The sequence below is a fragment of the Hyalella azteca genome, unplaced genomic scaffold (genome assembly GCF_000764305.2).
Source record: "Hyalella azteca isolate HAZT.00-mixed unplaced genomic scaffold, Hazt_2.0.2 contig11274, whole genome shotgun sequence".
Classification (NCBI taxonomy): domain Eukaryota; kingdom Metazoa; phylum Arthropoda; class Malacostraca; order Amphipoda; family Hyalellidae; genus Hyalella; species Hyalella azteca.
In genome coordinates, this window is record NW_025941275.1 from 169840 (window position 1) to 192155 (window position 22316).

General features: G+C 36.8%; 1 protein-coding gene across 1 annotated transcript in view; it reads right to left on the reverse strand.

Annotated features, from left to right (window-relative positions):
- Positions 1-22080, reverse strand: part of LOC108680634 (metabotropic glutamate receptor 3) — a 75083-nt gene extending 53003 nt beyond the window's left edge. The window contains exons 1-4 of the mRNA XM_018169506.1: positions 21837-22080; positions 10075-10223; positions 3971-4057; positions 1091-1174 (exon numbers count right to left, since the gene is read on the reverse strand). Of these exons, the coding sequence (XP_018024995.1) occupies positions 1091-1174; positions 3971-4057; positions 10075-10223; positions 21837-22080 (564 nt within the window). The remainder of the gene's footprint in view (positions 1-1090; positions 1175-3970; positions 4058-10074; positions 10224-21836) is intronic.
- Between the last annotated feature and the right edge of the window lie 236 nt (positions 22081-22316).

The window sequence follows — 22316 nt, forward strand, 5'->3', positions numbered from 1 at the left end:
ACACATCTATTGAAGTCGCAAACAAACGTTGCCGAAGTTTTAATGAGCTCGAACAAACTTCGTTTGTTTGCTGTCGTATTCCAGGGCATTGGACTGAAAATTTAAAGGCAAATAAACCAAGATATTATATCAGCTTCAAGGCTTTACGTTGTACCAAACGATCCAGGGCTCTTCATAATCTGCTTACTAATCATCCTACTAAACTACTAATAATCTCTCAACTAATCTGCTAACTTATCTGCTAACTAATCCGCTAACTAATCTGCAAACTAATCTTCTAACTAATCTGGTAACTTTTCTGCTATAACTAACCTACCTACCAATCTGCTAACTAATCCACGAATTAATCTGCAAACTAATCGGCTTACTAATCTGCTTGTCGTAATTTGACTCGATTAATCAAGACCTGTTATCAAGGCACCGTGAAATTAGGCTCACGAGAGTATATATGCTGACTGTTGCTAGGGCTGCGGCGGCGCATCATATTACCTTCGTTATTATTAAAGTCGCCGGGCACTAATAATCCAATTTTCCAGCATATGAGGAAGATATCCCAGCGAAAATCAATTTGCGAGCCAAAACCAACGAGTTTAGCGAATATGGCAGGCTAGAATTTAATTAACATGAAATACAATTGTTTGAACTATGACCCTACCATCAATTTATTTTCTTCATGTAGCCTTCAAATTAATTTGGCAACTTTAAAGGCAAGAATTGTTGAAAAATTTGTTTTTTTATCTCCGCGGACCGGTCATAATAATTTATACGAAGGTTTTTTTCCCTAATGTAGTGGGGATCATTTAAGTAAAGAATGGTTGAATCAATTCTCTGTTTCTACAATAATTCGTTAAACGCAAAGAAAATAGTATTCAAATCCAAATTTACCCATAGCAGGACACTTAGTGAATAATCGAGATGTAGGTCCAGTTACCTTTATGCCGTAGCTGGACTCCTCGTAGATAATCGAGATGTAGGTCCAGTTACCTTTATGTCGTAGCTGGACTCCTCGTAGATAATCGAGATGTAGGCCCAGTTACCTTTATGCCGTAGCTGGACTCCTCGTAGATAATCGAGATGTAGGTCCAGTTACCTTTATGCCGTAGCTGGACTCCTCGTAGATAATCGAGATGTAGGTCCAGTTCAGCATGCGGACGATTTCAATCATCGCGTCCACCTGAGCAAAACAATGCAAATGGTCGTGTAAGTAATTAAGATATTTTCATTGACATTTTATGTTTGTTTTGCTTGTGCTAGATGCCAAAAATTCTAAAATCATAGGAACTCTGTTCAGTAGTATGGAAAGATTCTTACCATAATTTAAAAAAAAACTTACACAGAAAATATATCACTAATCATCAGCCGTGTACAATGTACATTGTACTGTACATTACAGTACAGTTCAGTACATGGTACAGTGTAATTGGTACAGTGTACATTGCACTCATTTCTCGATATTTAATTTATTGGAAAGCATCATGTCTGCTGGACGGGACCTGGCAGTCGTAATTCAAGTCACCGCATCAAAATATCAAACTATCTTTGTGAACCTCATAAAATAAATAATGATAGTTAAAATGGAATAGTTTTGCTAATAATTATAAGACCTAGACACAATTAAATGTATTTCTGATCAGCGCTGCGCAGTTTTTATCATAGGTTGACAAGTTAATTTCGGTAGAAAGACACTGAGGTCTTCTACATCATCAACGGTTTCACTTATAGTTCTATCGCGATTTAATGTGTAACCTTCTGATCATGACAGCTCCCCGTCTCTGTAGGTAAATTCAATTCAATAAATTGAAATACTCTCACCATAACCAATCCAGTTACAAAACTGACGTTATCCAGTTATCAGACAGCCGTTATCTCGACCGACTTCCACTGCATATATTTGACGCCACAAACCCGCAATGCAAATGCTTAGCCTGACATCAAGGAAACGAGTCGCCGGTTGCAGGTTATTTGCTATGCTCGTGTAAATGAACTGAAATATTACATGACTGCTAAAATAAGTTTGGGTTTTTAATACATTCAAGTATTTACGCAAGCAAATTTGAACGTCAAGACAAGCATGGATTGATACAAATAAGAAATAGAAATTTGAGTGGAGCAATTGGACTGATGTACGGCCATATTGAAAACTAGTAAATCTCAGCTGAGAAAATTAGTCTAATATTTAAGCCAACATAATTTATCCGGGTTCAGAGACTGCATAAAGTAAGCGAGATCCTTTTAGCATTCAAATTCCAGTAAACTTAACCAAAAAATAATATTTCTTTCAATGAAGACTCGACATTGGGCAATACAAGTACGCTAATGAAGAAAATTATGAAACTCGATGACTTATTTTAAGCTAATAATTTTAAGAGTCATAAACTCCAGTTGAAACATTCTCCTTCTCTAATATAATCTCAACAATTCTTCTCTAACAATATTGTAAGTTTTTCATCTTTGCTATTGATAAAAAGTCTGTCACAGAAAATTCTGCTTCTGCATTTCGCGATTTCACGGACAACTCATTAGTTCTCACCGCGCTGAATGGAGGAATAAATGCAAGAATTTCCATTAACGATCAATGATTGATAATTATTAATACGTAGTGGATTCAAAGTTTTCAGATGAAGAAATTTTAACTTAGCAATTAATTTGTAAAACCCCAATGAATATTTATAAATTTTGAAAGGCCTTGGTGTGAAGCATTCTCTGCCAGAAATGTTGTCAAAAGCCAATCAGGACTATTTCAGAATAGAAAGTTAAGATGGATAATGAATAATAAAATTTTTTTTTACTTAAAAATTCACTTCCTCAGAGGCGATTAATAGCAAAGTAGCTGAGAAACTTGGAGTAAAAATCTATAAAGCAAAGTTAAATGATTCCAAGTTTTGATGAAGCGCATCCCACTTCATCACAACCTCACGCATGACAGAAATTATATTTCTTTCACTTTAAAAGCAATTAATCGTTTCAATAAAATTTCGAGTATAGAGCTGCATTGAAATTTTGTATACATTTTATTTTATCATAACATAAACATTACATTATCTCAATGGTGGAACTTTATAGATCTTCAGATTGCGTCCCGGGGTATTTCCATAACCTTATTCTATAGGCGCATGCCGGGGCTGTACCGGACATTGACAAAAAGCATATGGATGGTCGCTGTCCAGCCAGGCTGGACGAAAATTCTGTACTCAGAAAAAATGAGAATTGGTAGTCTTCGTCCGAATAGCGATGCAGTTTTGTTATCTTATCTTGGTCATCTTGACCTAGTTTGGCTCAGCAGAAATACATATCAATGCTAGGTCCACTCTCTGCTCTTAGGTCGATTAGAAAGTGTGTCTTGAATTGCTAATCCCAACCCTGTCACTATTCTGAATATAAAACGAGTTAGACCGAATGCCAGAGCATTGCTTGCCCCGCAGCTCAGAGCTGCAGTTGTAAAAGTCCTTTGCCTTCACTAACTTCAAGTCTCTTCAGCCAACGAAGTTTGTGGAACGCTAGTGTCGTCCGCATGAAGTTGGCCGCGTCAGTGGCAACGCTCGTCTTATTTATTCGACGATGTTCGTGTTGCGGCTTCGTCTTTCTAAACTTTAAAGTATTTGCTAACATCAATTACCTTGCACCTCAAATTTTACCCATTTTATGTAATTGTCAAATGTAAACCAAAAACTTAGTTTTGTATTTTTTTATACTTTTCGTGAGACTTTTTATATTTTTCGTGAGATTTTCGTGAGATTTAAATGGAATGACCTTATTGCTCATCCTACTAACTATGCTGATGTAAAAGCAAAAATATTTCCGCGGCATAAATTGACAGTTTTCAAAATTCTAGAACTAAATTTCTGTTCTAGAAAATGGACAAACATAGCAAATGGGCGATGGAAAGCCTATATTAATTTAAATTTGTGAGCGGAATAGTTTTCAATTGGATTTTGTTATGACTTTTAATAGTTAAATCTGGTATACAGACCTGGTGCTGGTCCGATGGAATGGTGCGCGTGAAATACTCGAAGCGCTGCTTGTTGCTCAGCTCGGGCGACGTCGAGAAGAAGCTCACCTGTAACGAAGCAAGCAAAATATTATTTGTAAAGATGAAGTAAAATGCTGAAGTTATTTATTATGAGGAACATGCTTGAAATTTAAATTAAATGGCATGATCAATTCTCTGAAACTGAACATTAGAAATATTTGTCTCATGATTAACATTGATAACAGGTCATTCTTAAACTTTATTCGTTGAAAAGTTCTCCTAATTCCTGCATGTCTCTCATAGTTGAGAAAATAATAAAAACTTTTACGGTTAAGATTTAGACTGACAGCGGCTCACTAAGTGTCTTTGCGTGACAAAATTGAGTCTAATATAATAATGATTATAATGATAAAAGTTCCCCTCGAGCTGCAAAAAATTCCAGTGCTGGAAACGCACAATATAGTTTGATCGTCTTTAGCTGTCATGATCGACATGCGTCCCTTATGGTCAGGATGCAGCTATAGGCTGCAGCGTCTGACGCAAGGCGCCTCTATCATAATAAAAGCTGCGTCCACATATATTCTTGGCTCTTGCTCCCTGCGTTCAGAAATATTACGAACTGCCAGAGGTCAGAAGTCCATTCAAATTGAAAAATGTTTTCGGGACTCAACTGATATATGGCGCCGAAATACATTCCCTGCATTTATTTAGGAATTCCAGGTCCTGACACTCGTTCACAATATAATGAGTTTTATAAAAAAAATTAACAGTGTTATTCGGAACGTTACTCGCTAATGGATATAAATAATATGAGCCGCACTCATATTCAGTCTATTCACGAGCATTATTGAGTATTAGCAACCAAGAACCCGCTACCACTACATGATGGGCGTATGTACTTCCAATCTCATTTCCATTAAGTCCATCCTGAAGTTTTTTATAATTTTAAATTGCTCATTTTCAGTTTTTTCAGTCCAGAAGCATTAGTCAATTATGATGGATCTTAAAATATTTGTTCAATTATGCAATAATTTTGTGAGATGATAGGAGCCAATGCCTTCGTTTACCTAACAAAATTCTTGTAACGCCGATCAAAATTCGGGATTCTGCCCACGAGTGGCAACAGTCGGTACTTTAGAGTTATTCAGGGTCTGCACGGTCACCCAACCGAAATCAGCTTCTAGTCAGAATCTCCTTTCTGAGTTTGAAGTCGATTGCAAGCTGCTTATAGGCTGCCCTTTAAATCAGAGCTAATTAAAGCGAACAAAATACGGTGATTTACATATTGCTTGGCTGCATCTATTGCAGAGTCTGACTCGTATATCTAAAATTTGTCTGGCCGAGTTATGTTCTCATTTTATGTTCATGCGTTATAACGACGCGTTGTTTCGACATGATACAGTTACGCGCATATTTATTGGCAACACGCTTAAAAATATTTAAATTGAGAATTAATATAATTTGAAGCATTTATTGCAATTTCTGCATTAATTTTCAGTTAAATTGATCAAAGAACATCTAATTACTGTGCATAACGGATAGTAAACGTTAGATCTTTGTTGCATATATATTTATTAGAAAAACACCAAAAGCAAAAGTGATGGCAACATTTTGAAAAAAAAACATATAAATTGTTGGCAACTCTAAATTAATACTTTGTGTGACCTCCCTTGGTAGCAATGATAGCACACAGACGCTTCTTGTATGTTTGTAGGAATGTATGTTGTAGGAATGCTTGTATGTTGTATGAATCTTGCGCCACTCTTCCATGGCAAAAGTCTTCAATTCTTCGATGTTGCTGGGTCTTCTTTTATGAACACGCCTCATTAGTTCCCTCCATAAATTTTCAATCGGAGTTAAATCTGGGCTTTGGGAAGGCCATTCCAACACTCTCAATTTCTGTGTAGCAAAGTATTCCTGTGTTGAGTTGCTTGTGTGCTTAGGGTCGTTATCCTGTTGAAAGATCCAAGATGCAGTTTTCTTGTCGATTGCTTAACATTATCAGTTAAAATGTGCTGATATCCTTCAGAATTCATGATGCCCTCTATCACAGGAATATTCCCAGTACCTGCAGCAGCAAAGCATCCCCACAACACACCACCATGCTTCACAGTAGGTAGAGTGTTCTTTTCCAGCAGAGCTTCACCAGATTTCCTCCATACAAAGCGGTTGTCATTCACACCAAAAAGTTCAAGCTTTGTCTCGTCCGACCACAATATATTATTGAGCTCTGCTTGAGTAGCATCGATGTGCTTCATGGCGAACTCCAAACGCTTCTCCTTGTGAATTGGCTTCAACAGTGGCTTCATCCTTGGTACAGGCCCGTGAAGGCCCTCACGGTTCAGGTATAGCGTCGCACTGTTGATACATCCACAGTTTTTCCAGTACTAGCCAGATGTGATTGCAGTTCCTTGGAAGTGATCTTCGGGTCTTTATTTACTATTTTCATGCAGGAACGCACATCTCTTTCGCTTAATTTTCGATTACGACCGGTTCGTGCTCGATTAGCAGTGGTCCCATCTTTCCTGAACTTGACAATAATATTCCTTACGGATGAAATTGGAACATTCAGAGTTGATGATATTTTTCGATATCCATTTTCTTTGTTGTGTAGTTCAACTATACACTTCCTTATGTCCTGTGAGTATTCAGAAGTCTTCGCCATAATTGAATTTAGAAAATCTTAGAGATGTGTTTATACGACTGCTTCCAACGACTAACTGAGCAAGCGCAAACTTGGCGTATAGGTTTATAGTATAGGCACATAGTGTTTTGGAATGTTCTGCAATGTTGTAGAGTCATCCTCAGATCAACCTAGAATATTCTTGATAAACAATGATGAGTTAAATTGATTTTATGTAAAGGTTGCCATTAATTTTGCACGAGGAAAATAACAATCAATTTACAATATAAGATATACCTGAAAATATTAAATGAATAATATATTTTTTTATGTAAGAAATTAGTTTACACGATTACAGGCTAGCATTTTGATACAAGCACACTAATATTTCATCAGTATCTTGGACATAGGTACAATATTTAAATTTTGAGTTGAAAGTTGCCAATAAATATGCGCGTAACTGTATGTCGACGCGTGATCTTCCTCTCCTCGCGAACACTCCTTAATACATCACTCGGTTTTCCTTAAAAAAAACACGTTTTTGTTTCAAGTTGAAAAGTTTGGTGAGTATGACGAATGCTCAAGGAGAAGTTTAGGCGCTTAGTGTAAATCAGAGGATCTAATCGCCTACATTCCATCTTTGGGCCAAAGCACATTTGGTGTGTCTGGAGTGTGATTTTTTTTGTTCTGAACCAAGCGACATTGCTGCCAGACATGCAATAAGAGAAGTTAAGTGCAAAATACAAAAAACAAGTTACATACAAAACGTTATATAAGCAACGAAAAAAATAAATAGCCGTCGTGGGTTTCTTAAGCCAACAAACAAATGTATTACTTTTTTTCGAATAGATTTACTATATCTTCATTCAAATTCTCGATTGCAGTTGCAGAAATACGCATTTGTCAGATGATTGATAAATCCTAAGCATTTCGTTCAAAAATATATAGCGCGATAAGAGAAAAAATACACAAAAACCGTGATTTTGCTGTCAATATGCGAGGAATTTTACGAGGTGCATTAGAGCTGAAGTCGACCGCCCGCCCTCCGCTGGAGACGCGCCTTCTCGTAAACAACAACCGGCGGCCGGGAGTCTAGCGCAACTTGGAATTTTCCCGAGGAGGGTTAGGTGTTGACAGCAAATTGTAGGCTGCTTCCTTGCGAGGGGAAATAGGCAACAATCTTTAGGTTAGTGATTGCGAAATGAGGAAAAACCGGAAATCAGCTTATTTATGTGAACTCCAATTCGAGCGGATACTCCGAATTTTCCCTCATGGTTGGAACTGCAGCCATGCGATTAATAAAAATTCATTACGTTTGATTACGTTGCTTAATTGAGTCACCTGTAAATGAAGAGGAGATTGACTACTAGGTTGTACAAAAGTTACGTATTCTAAGGTATATTAAAACACTTCTTTTTAACTTCACTTCTTGTTGTTTGTTTGTCTGCTACAAATCTTATAATCGATATTTAACGCACTTCTACCTGTTCATTCGATCTGAAATTTTGCGCACTTGCGTAAAGTCGGAGACAATGCACGAATCAACTGACAAAATAAATAATTTTGAAAATTTAATTTTTTAATATTAAAAAAATGAAAATTCATTTGTTGAATATTTAAAAATAAAATTAAACATGTGTATCATTGGAGACACTGGATTCTTTAGAAGCGTTGTTTGTAAAAAATAATTTTTTAACGCCTATATATATATCATATATTTAACTGAATTGACTATTTTAGGATATATTTGACGATGTAAAAAAGCACAAACATAGTTTTAAATTTTCTACATTACTCAGAAATATTGCATAGGATCAGATAAAACAATATAAATACACTATTTCGTTGTAGAATTTAGTTGTAAGATAGCCGTGAGTACGGTAAAAAAATCGNAATGAAAAAAATTCGCCGTGAAGACAATTTATCTCAGGTTTCTTAACATATAACAACCTGAACTGTAAGCGAAACCTGTAGAATTTCGGTGAGGTGATTTAGCTCTTATATATAGCTGTCTCTTATACACATCTAGATGTGTATAAGAGACAGGAATTAACACTTACGGCAATTATTTAATTCCATTCCAGCCAGCATTTTACCGTTTAAAAAAAATTGTAGCTTATACTTCTGTAAATAGAAACTTTACTGAGTTTCCCTTCTCGTAATTCGTACAATCTGCCGAGAAGCTCAACCATAGACCACCAATTTGTAACCCAATCAACCTTCAATTGGACTGCTTGCATGATGTTTTAAATCAGCCTAGGATCTCCCCGTAATGCCACCAATCAGACACGGACTGAGCTTGCCGTCAGTAATTAGCCCAAATCATTATTCTTTTTTCGACATTACCAGTTTTAATCCTACAACTACGGGCCGAATAGCCCAGCTAGGGTGTAATGGCTGTCAACTACTATATAAACGTAACAGCGTCAATTCATTGTTCAGACGAAATGAATCGTCAATTCATTTCTGTTCAGACTTCAAGAAAAAAATTCTAATTAATAAAATTGACTCGCAGGAATATCTATGTAAGTTTGATAAATAGATAATTTGTAGGTGTTTGAATATTTTTGAATTCCTATGTTGTATTTGCATGCTCAATCGCACAAATTATTGCGATTGAGCCTTCACAACGCTTCGTAAACTTGTGTCAAACAAATAAATTGAACAATTAAATCATCAATTACGTTTATGAAACGAATTCATTATCTACTGACGTATTTGGGACATAGATTTTACACTTCGTTAGAAAAAAATTATTGACTGAAATAATAATGAGAATATCACGTTATTGATAATTTCTGCGTCTGTAATACACGTACAACAGGCTACCTTTAGTTTACATTTTTCAAACGGGTAGAATGGCACAAAATTTCTATTGTAGTGCTAAAATGTATGCTCTAGTGCTTCGCATTAGAACTAATATGACATGGGAAGAACTGGCTCGGCTCTTGTACGTCTAAGACCTAGAATTACTGAGCTCCTTATATCCTTAGACCTAGAACTACAAAAATTAGTTTCCTAATGTACAAGACATTTTCGGATGAATATATTCCTTTGACGCTGCCGTTTTTCCTGTTTTTATAGTTGTATTATTTTGTTGCAGGATGTTGCGTTTTTTTTAATCAAAAGTCTATATGAGTCACCTTGAGTTTCGCATACGACATAGCCCATTTTCCTTGCTTAGACTATTCTAGCAGTTATTCATAATTAAACTACTTCATTATAGACAGCTCTTTGCTATTTCGTTGCTTTTTATCAGATAGGCTTTACCATTAATGATACAATCAAATTTCAATTCAACAATTTCATCGCAAACTGATAGTACATGGATATGAGTAAAATCCCCCTTCAATGAACATAGAAAGAACATGAATTGGTTTCTAAACCTCATGAAGTACGAATTGGTGTCAGTTCAGATACGACAAATTGAAATTCATATATTACGAATTAAAGGAAATCTGTTCAATATTATTCTCCTCACCTGTGGAATTTTAAAGAGGCACAGGAGGTTGGCGACTTGAATGGAGGTAACCGAAGAGGCAGCACCCACGACCCCATCGATGACCTTCACTTTGCTGGAGGAACCGTCGCTGCATTTGTATTCCTGGTCGTGGATGTTGCTGATGGAACCTGGAAATAGAAAAGAGGGTTGGGAGTGCTGGAGGAAATGTTGGGTCTGCTCGTGGCCTTGGTTTGTGGCCACGAGGCTGCAGTAGGTTCTTGCGCTACCCACGTATAAATTGAATATTTATCCCATATGATCCACATTTTTGGCTATCATGTACACTCCATTGCTAAGCAAGCCGAAAAATAGAGTTTATGAGTGAGTGATGTCCCTTCTAAACGCTGCTTCCTCGGCTGTTTCAAGTGTTCTGAAGAATGGTACGAATTCAACTGCAAGCTAGTTAATAACTGCTGCACTTTCAGACTGACACCTTGTGAGGACATATTTTTCAAATTTATAATTATACATTTCGAGCCAAACTGCCTGCGAGACGTAAAAGAAATAAAAAATCAAATGACATTTTTTTAATTTTCTCGATGACGCGTACTAAAAACAAATGACTGCCAACGCGCTGAGCAAGTGATTTAAAAAAAAGCCGAGAATTCGATACACTTCGTACTTTGTATTTTTTTGTGTCATTAATCAAGTGCAATCAGCGCCAAATGCAATTCAATTAAAACAAGAATGCATCGCACCAAATGCAATCCAATTAAAACAAGAATACGTCTCGCTAAAAACACTACATTTTCCATTGAGTTTGCTTCAAATATGTTTGTTGTAGTCGAGGCAGGAACTTTAAGTTCATATTTAAAAAAAATTTTTGATTGGATATAATTAAATACAATAATTTGAAACGCTATACGAAAGTGAACCACCCAATCCTCGTGGTATTCATAGTTCTCTGATCACAATTCAAGTCACAATTCAAGGAAATATCTTTGGTAAATAAATATTCAGGCTTAATATTCTCACAACGCTAGGAAGATTTGATAACGAAACAGTATCTAAAATTCCAACAGAAAATGTAAATGAATAAAACAAGTTTTATGTCTTGGACTTGAAACTGCCTTAAATGTAATAAAGATTTTTTCTATAGGCATATTTCAATATTTATTTAGTCAAAAACGCGACGATAAAGAGAGCCCCAATTTAAGCGTTTCATGCACTAGAACCCATTGACATAATTGAAAGTTAATTCTATGTGCCTGCTCGAACTGCACTGTGATGGTAAATTTCTACACAGAAACAGAATTTTTACAAGTTTTTAGCCACGGTTGTTGCCTGCGTATGACAGGCCGTCGTACGCACCAACGCTGAAGAGGAGGCTGAGCCAGGCGATACGAGGTCGTAATTCAGTGCCCCCTCCAATAATTTACTTCCGACACATTCAGTCCAAACACCCGGCGGCGGACCAGAATTTCTTTCCAAAATTCACGCTGAAGCGATGACTTCCAGCCACGCGCCATAGCGTGAAAAATTGAGGCTGGTCAAATTAGCGAGAGAATTTCTTCTACATAAATGTAACGGAAAAACTGGCCAGAGTTGACAGGCAGATGAAAACCGGCCAGATTAGGCAGCCAAAAATTTCAATCGTTTGAAAATTCAAATTATGTTATCAATTCGGTAAGCTGGAAGGAATATATTGCTCTCTTTTACTTTCTTCATAAGCTCAACATTAATTTCTTGCACCAAAATAGCTAACGGTGTAGATACTGCATCATTAAGCACTTTTGAGACAGTTTATGGTGTTTTCTTTGTCACTAATGACATAATCTAAATTCAACATTGCGGTGGGGTAGATAGGTACAGAATTTCAACAATTTTATAGAAATAGTCGAATTTAAATCAATTAATGGACATTCCTTACAACCGAAAAAAACATTGAATAGGCAACGGTAGGTTTGTCACCTGCAATCAACGTATCAAATAGTATTCCGTCAAGTTCTAACACCAAAATGTTTCTGCCATAGAACGGTACACTTGACTACCACATCCAATCACTATCCCTCCATTTCTCATCAAAATTAGTGAAAGGACAAGGACGGCTACAGACTGCGCTGCATTGCTGTACGTGGCAGCTATATTGTCCGCCAGTCGCTTTGATGAATACGACGCCGTTCACTACGCCACTGAACTCCACGCAGGCTTCTGTAACATTTCATGCTTTTCAAAAAGGTATTCAAGCGAAATGCACGTGAGGGGCTAAACACAGCAGTGTATAGATGTCATGGCGTGGGACGATGATAGTGCACATGCGACTACTGTTTGATCGCCTTATAAAAATTTCGTAGTCTCGAAATTTCATGTTCAGTTCCAAAACCCATTGAACTGAACCATTTGCAAAAGTATATAATAAATATAACTTTCTATGTGGTAAAACAATTTAATACGTTACATCTATTGGAAAAGGTATATAATTCATATGTAGAAGTAAACCCTCGGAACTAGTTCAAAGTCAAAAACCTTGTCAGAGGTGGCTTTCGATTCCGACGACTCTCTTTCTATTTAGAGGCTCAGAAACTGAAAGAAAACAGACAATAGTAAAGTCAGTACTTGAGAGGCTAGGCGAAGCTACACTCAACGTGATGCCCTCAGCCATCAACGAACTTGAGTTCTTTCGAAAACATCAAGACTGCAATGAATTTAGCGCCGATCAATAGTTTGGGCCAAAATAGGTAAGAATTGTCCCTCTACTCCCGTCTTGTGGAATGACGAACAAAAGTTTGGTGAACAAAGTTAATTACTTTTGTTCAATGCACGAGCCTTTATTAGTCCAGAATGCCAAACACTAAAATATATGTAAATGAACTATCTCAAAATAAACAATATTCTCTCAAAGAACTATAGTCCTTGAAAAATATCGTAGAAATTTCAATCATGGTTGCTGGAAAAAATTTGGGCAATGCATAAACATTTCTTTAACTTTTTTTCAATGGTAATTTTTTTAATTTTTTCATACCCATATCGAAACTTTTTTTATACATTCAACGATGAGATATTCTAGGCGAGCTCTATCTTACCGCTTGTTACCTTTCAGTAGGACTTTCCATCATTAATTTCCAATGAATTAAGGCATGCAGGACATTGCACAGAACGAGCGGCTCAAGAGCTGCTACACGAGCATCGTTCGTCATCCTCCTCACAATGCGTACTGTGACACCAGCTTGTGAGCCATTAGCTCCTGAGGTGAGCTGGACTGCACTATCGTTCTGTAACAATGGACGGTACTTGCAAACAAGCCATTCTAATTACTTTCAGGCTCGTTTCAACTTCAGCGCAATTATCAAGCTTATATGAGAAACATGAAAAGCAGGCACAATGTGTCAAATTGCAAACCACAAATTTTTGCTTTAAATTTGGACGAGAAGTATTATGTAGCAATAAAAAGTGTGCTCCGAATTCCAATTTACAAAAAGTTCAATGCAGGCCTCTGCAATTAATTTTCTCCTGCGGATTTCCAAACTTTTCCCATATTAATCTTCAGCTGTACATTAATTAAGGTACAGCTTCTAAAAAAAGTAAGGAACAAATAAGATAACTCTCATCTCCTTCACATTAATTTAGTAACAGATACTCTAACTACGCGTCCACTTATCACGACTCACTAAAAATGATTTATCGCTCATGAAGCGAGCGAGTCTAAAATAATCCTGTGAAGCTTGTTGCCCTCTTCGTGCCCCCTCGTTACCAATAGATAAACATTCATGCTGGGGCTGCACCGCTGTAATCGACGGGGTTTAATGAGAAAAATGTTTTAATATGTATAAATGTATAAATATATGGTCAAGGTTCAAATGTGCTTTCCATGATTTCAGTAATATGAAATTTTATAGTTGTTTGAACATGCGGTCCTTCCATGCACCTGTTGTAGTCAGCTGCTTGTGGCGCCAATCAATTTTTCATGATTTTGTGCTTCACATCAAATCAGATGCAAATAAAGTGAAAATCAATTTTATTTGAGTAAAAAATAATAACATTTACATATGTACTCGCACAAATAATAACGTTTGTTTGTCATGAATACTTTGCTTAAATATCAAATTAAAAAATAAAATAAAATGTCAAAAGTATTGCCTTTTTTTCTCTAAATAGAGGGAAGAGAAAAGCTCCTAGGTTATCAGTAGGATTCATCATAAATTTCAAACGAACCAAGTCCTGTACTGACTTACAATTGGTTATAATATTTGATGAGCCAAATACATTAAACGATCGTGCCTCCAGTCATATGATTTATGTTCGATATGTTCGACAAAGACTGCGTCAATGATGGGAACTTAGTAACTCTGAACACTGTTTCGTACCATGAATAATGTCTCGGTAAAGTTTGCTTGCCTCTCTTTGACGTCTACTTGGCCGCTGCCTCGTATACTAGTTTTCTGAGTAATATTCGCTTAGCCTGGCTAGCTACATTTCAGGAGTCTCTTGTTCAGATCGGTGTCAGGTTCAGACTTAGACCCTCAGCACTCTGAACTTGAGGCGAGAACAGAAGTTCTCGTGTTCAGAACAGTCATGTTCAGAACGCAGAGCACTACATTGAATCGCCAGAAAATATAAAAAGGGACTAAATTTCTGACTAGAATTGAGACATTTGATCTGGCTTTATATTCATTAATCTTACTTCGGGTGAAATTGGGTGAAATTTTTTTTATGGCATCAATTTTAAGCCATAAAATAGCTGGTATGATGATATAGGCCCGGAAAACTCTTAACAATGGTTCATTATTGAATAAAACAAATGTTGAATATTCGTGAACTTTCCTACTTTCACGTTACGGCCATGTAAGGAAATTTGTTTTATATTAATGAACTGAACATTGAACAGCAACGACAGCTGGCGCGGAGATCCGTTGCACTCCAATATTTGAAACGACGACTAAGTCATTTTTACTCGCCCCATCCACCACACGAACATGTGGAGCTGGATTCCCCAGTGAGCCGGAATCCCATTTGTGAGCTTGACAAGTTTCATGTATAGCACCGCGATCTGATTAGCCAGACTTCAAAGTGGCAATAGTGGAATTAGAGTTTAATTAATTCTCAAGTTGATCGTCCACACAAGGCGTGATGTGAGTCACCAATTACTGAGAGCTACTTAGTATGCCACTCTTATATATAGGGTCTGTGTGATCATCGTAAGTGTTTACTTCTATCGTGGCCGCGTCACGTCTCTTTGTGTTGATATTGTTAGGGTAAAAATGAGTTTCGTTTCAGGCTGTGGTTGTATCGAATATTAAATGACTCGCAATCACGAGCAAAATTAAAATTTTCAAGCCGAGGGGAAAAGTTGGTAATTTTTTGGCGCAATAAACGCGTCGTTCAACTTTTAATTATTCATGTGCCGATGATGAGTCGTGTGCGTTCAAGTGAATGAGACGAAAATCGTCACTTGTTGTGTCTAGAAGACTGGAAATTATGCATCATTTTCAGGGAAGAATGAAAAATGTACCATCATTCCAAATGGAAATGTGGTTGATTTTAATTAGCCACGAATCTTTTCTTACGTCAAATCTCATCAAGACACTAAGAAAACACCAGCTCCTGAATGCACATTAATGCATCTCATGTTGGGTGAGAGTTCATAAAATTAAAGATTTCATGTCAATAATAATAGGTTTAAGAAATATTAGCATTTATAGTTCTTCCTCTTAAAACATTTTTCAGAGGTGAAGGAATTTATTAATGAATTCAAACCTAACTTAGTCACGAGAAACGATGCCCTGAGCATATATCATTTCGTTATATCATGTCGGGAGAAAAATATGTGCGTAAATTCGATCTGCCCGATCGGAATAAATGGCTGACCCATTATAGAAACATTGCCAGCTTTTCAACATTTTTCGAATTTAGTGAATTTTGAATCAGAGAAATAAATACAAAAAGAAGCATCGAATCATAAATTTGCAATTAAAAATTAATTCTTTTAATAATAAAAAAATTAAAATTTGAATACTCGAATTAATTCTATTTTTATCCATTAAAATTTACATCTGAAACCTACGGTGAATTTGTATGCTAAACACGCATATGGCCCGAGGCGAATCATAAAGCAGTCGTAATATAAAGCAATTGCATTATACAGCAAACGTTACAACCATCCAGGTTATCTTCCACGACGTTATTCTCAGCAATTTCATCCGAGTGCCACCTAACAAAATATTAAAGAAAGGAACTTGACATTACGCGAGTCTTGTTCTCAGTCATCTTACACCAAATGTGAACCACTTGAACATAGGACGACGTTTTCCAAACTTTGTGGAGTACTTACCTTAACCTTTATTGGCTTTGTACTTTAATATACAAGTAGTTAAGAAGTGAAGAGGTTCAAGCATATTAGGATATTAAACCAAAGCAGAGAAATTTCGTTTTAGCATTTAGCAATGTGTTTACATGAACAGTCCGTACGTTGGAGTTAACAACTGTGAGAGAGAGTTGTTAAACAACAACTTTAACTTAACATTATATTTCGAACAAATAATATGTTGTGTCAATGCATTCCGGTGCCATTAATTAGAGGTCGAGTCGTGCGTTCGAGCAGCGCTTTTTATTAGAATGTTCATTTAGATGTAATTTCTTGCTGATATTCGCATGCATTGAATAAGTACTGCACTCGGTAAATAATTAATTGTGCCTTGTTAAACTGAAACGCCGTTGACCAATGCTGAAAGAATGAGCATGAAATGACATACCTCAGAAAAAAACTATTATTTATAATTATCATCAAATTTATCACCAATATTATTGTAATGAATGATATCATTCACTAGGAAATCTATTCATCGAATTCGGGTCTCGTTATGAAAATAAAAAAATTCAACGATAATCCCGAATACTTTTCGAATATGACTATAAGAAGGCACTATATTTTTTAATTTATTCAAATCTACTCGAATTTTCTTAATTCCGAAGTAAAAAATATTTTTTATGTCTATCATAATACACCATCATGTCTTTATTTTTTTACGCAACTCGCTCACTATTAGAATTTTCGAATAATTTAAAATTAGGTAAACATCTTCGTGTTTTCAAGGTGGCCTTGCGATGTTCTCTCTTGTTTTGATCTCTGTTGGAACTTTTCCAAAGTATGATAATAAGCTCTGAGATGTGACCCTGTAAGTCTGCTATCATTGACCTATTAAAAGCGGTAAATTTTGTAAGACCATCTAAAGTTCAAAGCACGTGGCAGCCAAAGTTAGATTGATCAATCGTCTTGACATAATTTTGATAGGTGCAAATAACGGTTAAATAAAATAGCACGAATATTGAACGTTGTTGGGGACTTTCCATAAGCGCGTAAAGTGTTTAAAAAAGTAAAATGAATCTGCGAAAAAATATAAAGCAAGGGATATTTGAAAGTGTGGACAAGATAAACGCCTTGGGCCCTTGAAGACTTCCCTTCATGATAAATGCTGATCAGTTGAGGAAACATTTAACGTGATAAAGCTTGAAAATTTACGCGAAGTCCTTGATTATGGGAATTATTATAATCAATTGTAATTTATGATTACAATGTTCTACGTTTATCGTAATTATTTTAAATCTTCTGCAACGATATTACTAAAATTTCTAGTCGGAAGTAGCCGGCTACTCTGAGGAGCTGATCTAATGCACATGACATAAGAACTTGGATCATGTCTTATGCCCATGTCTTATCCAGCTTACGTCATCGTAGAGCCGATTAGCGATTTGATGGCATCAAACCCACAATTCTGCGGAAAAAATTGTATTTCTTATTCAAGGGATTCCAAAAGTTTAATTAAGGCCATCCATTGAACAAATTATTTTGCACATAAAAGTCCCATGAACTTTAACATTTGTTCAAAAAATCGATCGCTGCGGCGACTTCTGTACAGATGGGATTACAAAAGAACGAGCAGGTGGCTCAAATAAATTATTTATTTCTTTTGGGAACTACAATTCACTTGATGCATGTCATTGTTTGACATTGTTATCATTTTATATTATTATGTAAGTTGAAAATAATAAAGGCGTGTGGATGAGTGCTATGGTTGTTCAATTTTCAGTCCGGATTTTGGTTCTGGTGTCCCCGATTCCAGTTTCAATTCCAGTTTCCGTTGCAAAGAACTACGTAAAAAGTCAATGAACACAATGAAAGTTTCGTTTATTCAATAAGAAAATATACTAAAATTTTATAGTTGAACGATGAGTCCAAATTCGTCATTTTTAGGTAAAAAATTGTTTTGTATATCGTAATTTTTGTGCAACCTATACTTGTTTTTGATATGTTCTTGCTATGTTTTTTGTCGATATGTTAGTGCTCACTATGTTTACGTTATGTTCCGAGTTACGTTGTTAACGTTGTTAGGCCCACATAGTGCCTTATTTTCTCTTTTTATTCTTCTTTTAGGTCCCAGAGGCGTGAAAAAGTTCACTTAAAGTGATTTAATTGCTCTAATTGGTATAATCAGCGACTGAAATTGTTCTTTACGATTTTTATTGGGTTTAAGTTTAAGCCTATGATAAAATACGCAGACGATGGATCTTTTCAAAAGCCAATTTTGAATAATAGGCCTTGTTTAGCCTTTTTCTTCGCGGACTTGACCGTTTTTTAGGTCATCTGGAAACCCTGCATTATGTACCACTACTTTCTGTAGAAATACATTTCGTGGTACGCATACTGTATGTATCATTTCGGAGGCAACGTGTTAACTGATTACTTAGCGACGTCGCAAAACAGTTCAAACGATCATCTAAAATTCTAAATGATTGAGCAACATGGATCCCAGCCATTAAAATTTTACTACAAGAGTACGTTCAGTTGTAAGTATCATAGCTATTCAATATTTACTCATATTTATAACGAGGTTACGGGTCAAAAAACGGATTGCAACTTTGTCACGGTCGGGCTTCGAATTAATTCACCTCGTAAACCCGATACTTCGTTTGCTCATGCAGAGAAAACTCGAAAGTTGCTGCTATACATCATGTTATTTCAGCGTACTTAACGAAGCACTTAAACTAATGACATATCAAATAAACTTCTTGTCTTCCGAATAAAACTTGTCGAAAATTTTTCGGCGCGGACGCAATTATTCCCAGGAGTGCTGCTCTTAGTGCCGGGCGTTTCCCCAGAAGAGCCATCGAGCCGATAGCCTCTTTCTTATGTATTCCTACATAGCGCCCCAAAAAACTGACCAAAAATAGCAGTTAAATTAGGCTTGGAAACAAAAGTTAGCGAATGCATACAAAACTCCCGCTTCAGAGTACTCGACATTAATGCATTCTGAAACTTTTCTTGTCCCGATCAATTGGAGTCTTGAAGTTAGCCCTGAAAACATGAATAAGTAAGTATAGCCGTGGCGAGAAGCTGAATTGCACGTGAATGGAACAGAGTCGCTAGTTTTCATTATATCGTTCGTGTGCTGAAGTGTGTCAGAATGTGGCCTTAAGATAACGGTGAACATATTTCTCAGTTCAAGCGCAGACAGGGTGAAGTTCACATCGCGTATCCAGTTTACTCCATGTCGGCAAGCGGATATGAACTGAGATTCGAGCGGCTAGCATTATTCCATTCAACTTGTTCAAGAAGCTCAATAATTTCTTTATTTTTTGAGGCTAATTAGGCAGGTATATTGATTTAATTAAAAAAATAACATTTTAAGGTTACGACGCCCCAATATAATGCTCAGTCAGAACAGTTTCCTCATTGTGCTAATAAATCAATGAAAAAAATACAGAATCAACAATGAAACATATGGATAATCCATTGTAGTTTTAGGCTAAACTTATTAATTATTATTAGCATCTAGTATTAATTTAGAGAATACCTGCAGTTAAAATTTCATGGTCGTGAAATTTTAACCCTATTAATTGAAGCTGTAATGCCAGTTTAGGTACAGTTCAGAGAAGATTCTCAATAATTGCCATAATCCACCGACCGGTCGTATATCCAGCACAAAATTTATGACTTAATGTTATTCTCGCATTTAGGTGAAGAAACATCACATCGACCACTAGTAGTCGAAGCCGATAATTTGTTGTCACTCAGAGCATGGAATGGATGAAAGGGTTAAGCGGAGCATGGTATGGATAAGAGGGTTAAGCGGAGCATGGTATGGATAAGAGGGTTAAGCGGAGCATGGTATGGATAAGAGGGTTAATCATTACGTGGTCATATCGGACGCCTGTTTTCTGCATGTACTAGCATGAGACATTATGGTAACGTTGAACTGATGATTATTGTGCCGCATAAGGAACACGCCCTATACGCTCGTGTTTTTGAATAAAGAAAATTCTGACATACGTGCGAATTTCGGAGGTAGCTCGGTCCGTTATATAGATTATTCTAAAGCCTATGCAAAAGAGATGTCTGTATTTTGATATGGTGGGACTATCGGGCAGCATTCTGAAATGTTGATGAGCTTCAGAAGGGCGCCGACGTCGGCATAAACAGAACGCCTCAAAAGGAGGCCGCGGAGGCCTATTGTGGCGAGGCTTGGCCGATATTGGCCTGGGCCAGCGGATGCCGCCACTAATATCCGATGCCTGATATTTCATGTGATATAAAGATATTGTTTAGATGTACGTGTAGTGTTCTATTACGTAAGGTACGATTGCACTTAGGAATTTAAATGAAAACGAAAATTATTCGAGTCTCAAGTTTATTCATTCATTAAGGTGCTACATTTTTTATAATATAAAGAACTTTCAAAAATTATTAAATTCAGTGAAATTTCGCTGAAACAAACAGATCTCCGATATCTGCTTGTGTCAAGAGAACTATTAAAAAAATACACGATTCATATACTCAGAAAACCCAAGTCCCGAGTATTCAGCGATAAAGCATTAGTTTGGGCTGAGTTACTTCGAATCGATTGAGTTCAATGGAACTAGAAATTTCCTTGCAGTACAAAAATTTAACCATATAAATGAAAGCATAATGGAACCAGATTTGCGCAAGTGATAAAACCCGAAAATTTGGTTTTTATGAAATGTTATGCATTATCAAGCAAAGACTCCAGTACTCGGTCGATAGTACGTGAACCTGCATATTTTTGGCAGCTCCATTAGACTTGGATGAGACGAAATCTTTCCGAAGCGCTCATTTGCATCCGACCCCCAAATTGAAGAAGATTGCCGCGACAAAGCCTTGATATTGCTTCTCTGTAGGCACCAAGCCCAGCCTTGATATTGCTTCTCTGTAGGCACCAAGCCCAGCCTTGATATTGCTTCTCTATACACTAATCCCAGCCTTGACATTGCGTGGCAAGGAACTGAGGGCACCAAGCCCAGCCATGATATTGCGTGGCAAGGAGCTGAGGGCACCAAGCCCAGCCTTGATATTGCCTGGCTAGGAGCTGAAGGCGCCAAGCCCAGCCTTGATATTGCCTGGCTAGGAGCTGAGGGCGCCAGGCCCAGCCTTGATATTGCGTGGCAGATATCTGGGTACTTCAAGCCCATTCATAGTCATTGAAATCTAATGCTAATTCAAATCTAAGATGTTGGGCATTTCATATTTCTTGTGATATCAATATATGCCTAGTAATATGTAAAGTTGGTATCAAGTTATCAACCAAAATGACAAGAGAAATTCAACTAATAATAACGTATATTAAACATATAAGTGTGCCAGGAGGAGAATTTCACTCATGAGTCTCCAATCTGATTAGATTTCTCAAATATATAGACGCAAATTAAGCACTTTTCCAGAATATCTGAAAATAATCTGATTATTACGTTAGCAATAAAATAATTTTTAACTAAAGAGATTTTTTACTTACCTTTAATGAAGTCGACAGCTTGTTCTAAGCCATAGGTTTCTTTATCACAGTCATCGAAGATGCGGGCCCCCACTTTCATGCCTCGGTCCAAGACGCCGTTCCGGGGATCATTAATGTAGTCCAGAGTGAAGAGCATCGCCTCCAGAGCTTGTATGCCGCCCTGGGGCATCACTGGTCCACATATCATGTCCTCCTGTCGCTCATGGACCATCATGAGGCCACCCAACATCGTATCGCCGTCCATCTCCACGAAATAATTTTGCGGCCAATTTTCATGAGGATCTGCTGTTCTTGCAGCTATCCTATCGTATACTTTCGAATTGGTGTCGGCAGAAGGTGAAAGAGAATTGGTGATAATTAAAGATTGATTTTGATACAAATATGAATGGGAAATTAGTTTTGAGTTGTGAGCAAAGTCATTTTCGAAAACATTTGAGTTGTAGGTTAATTCTGACGTAGGCTGAACAAGATGCATTTTCT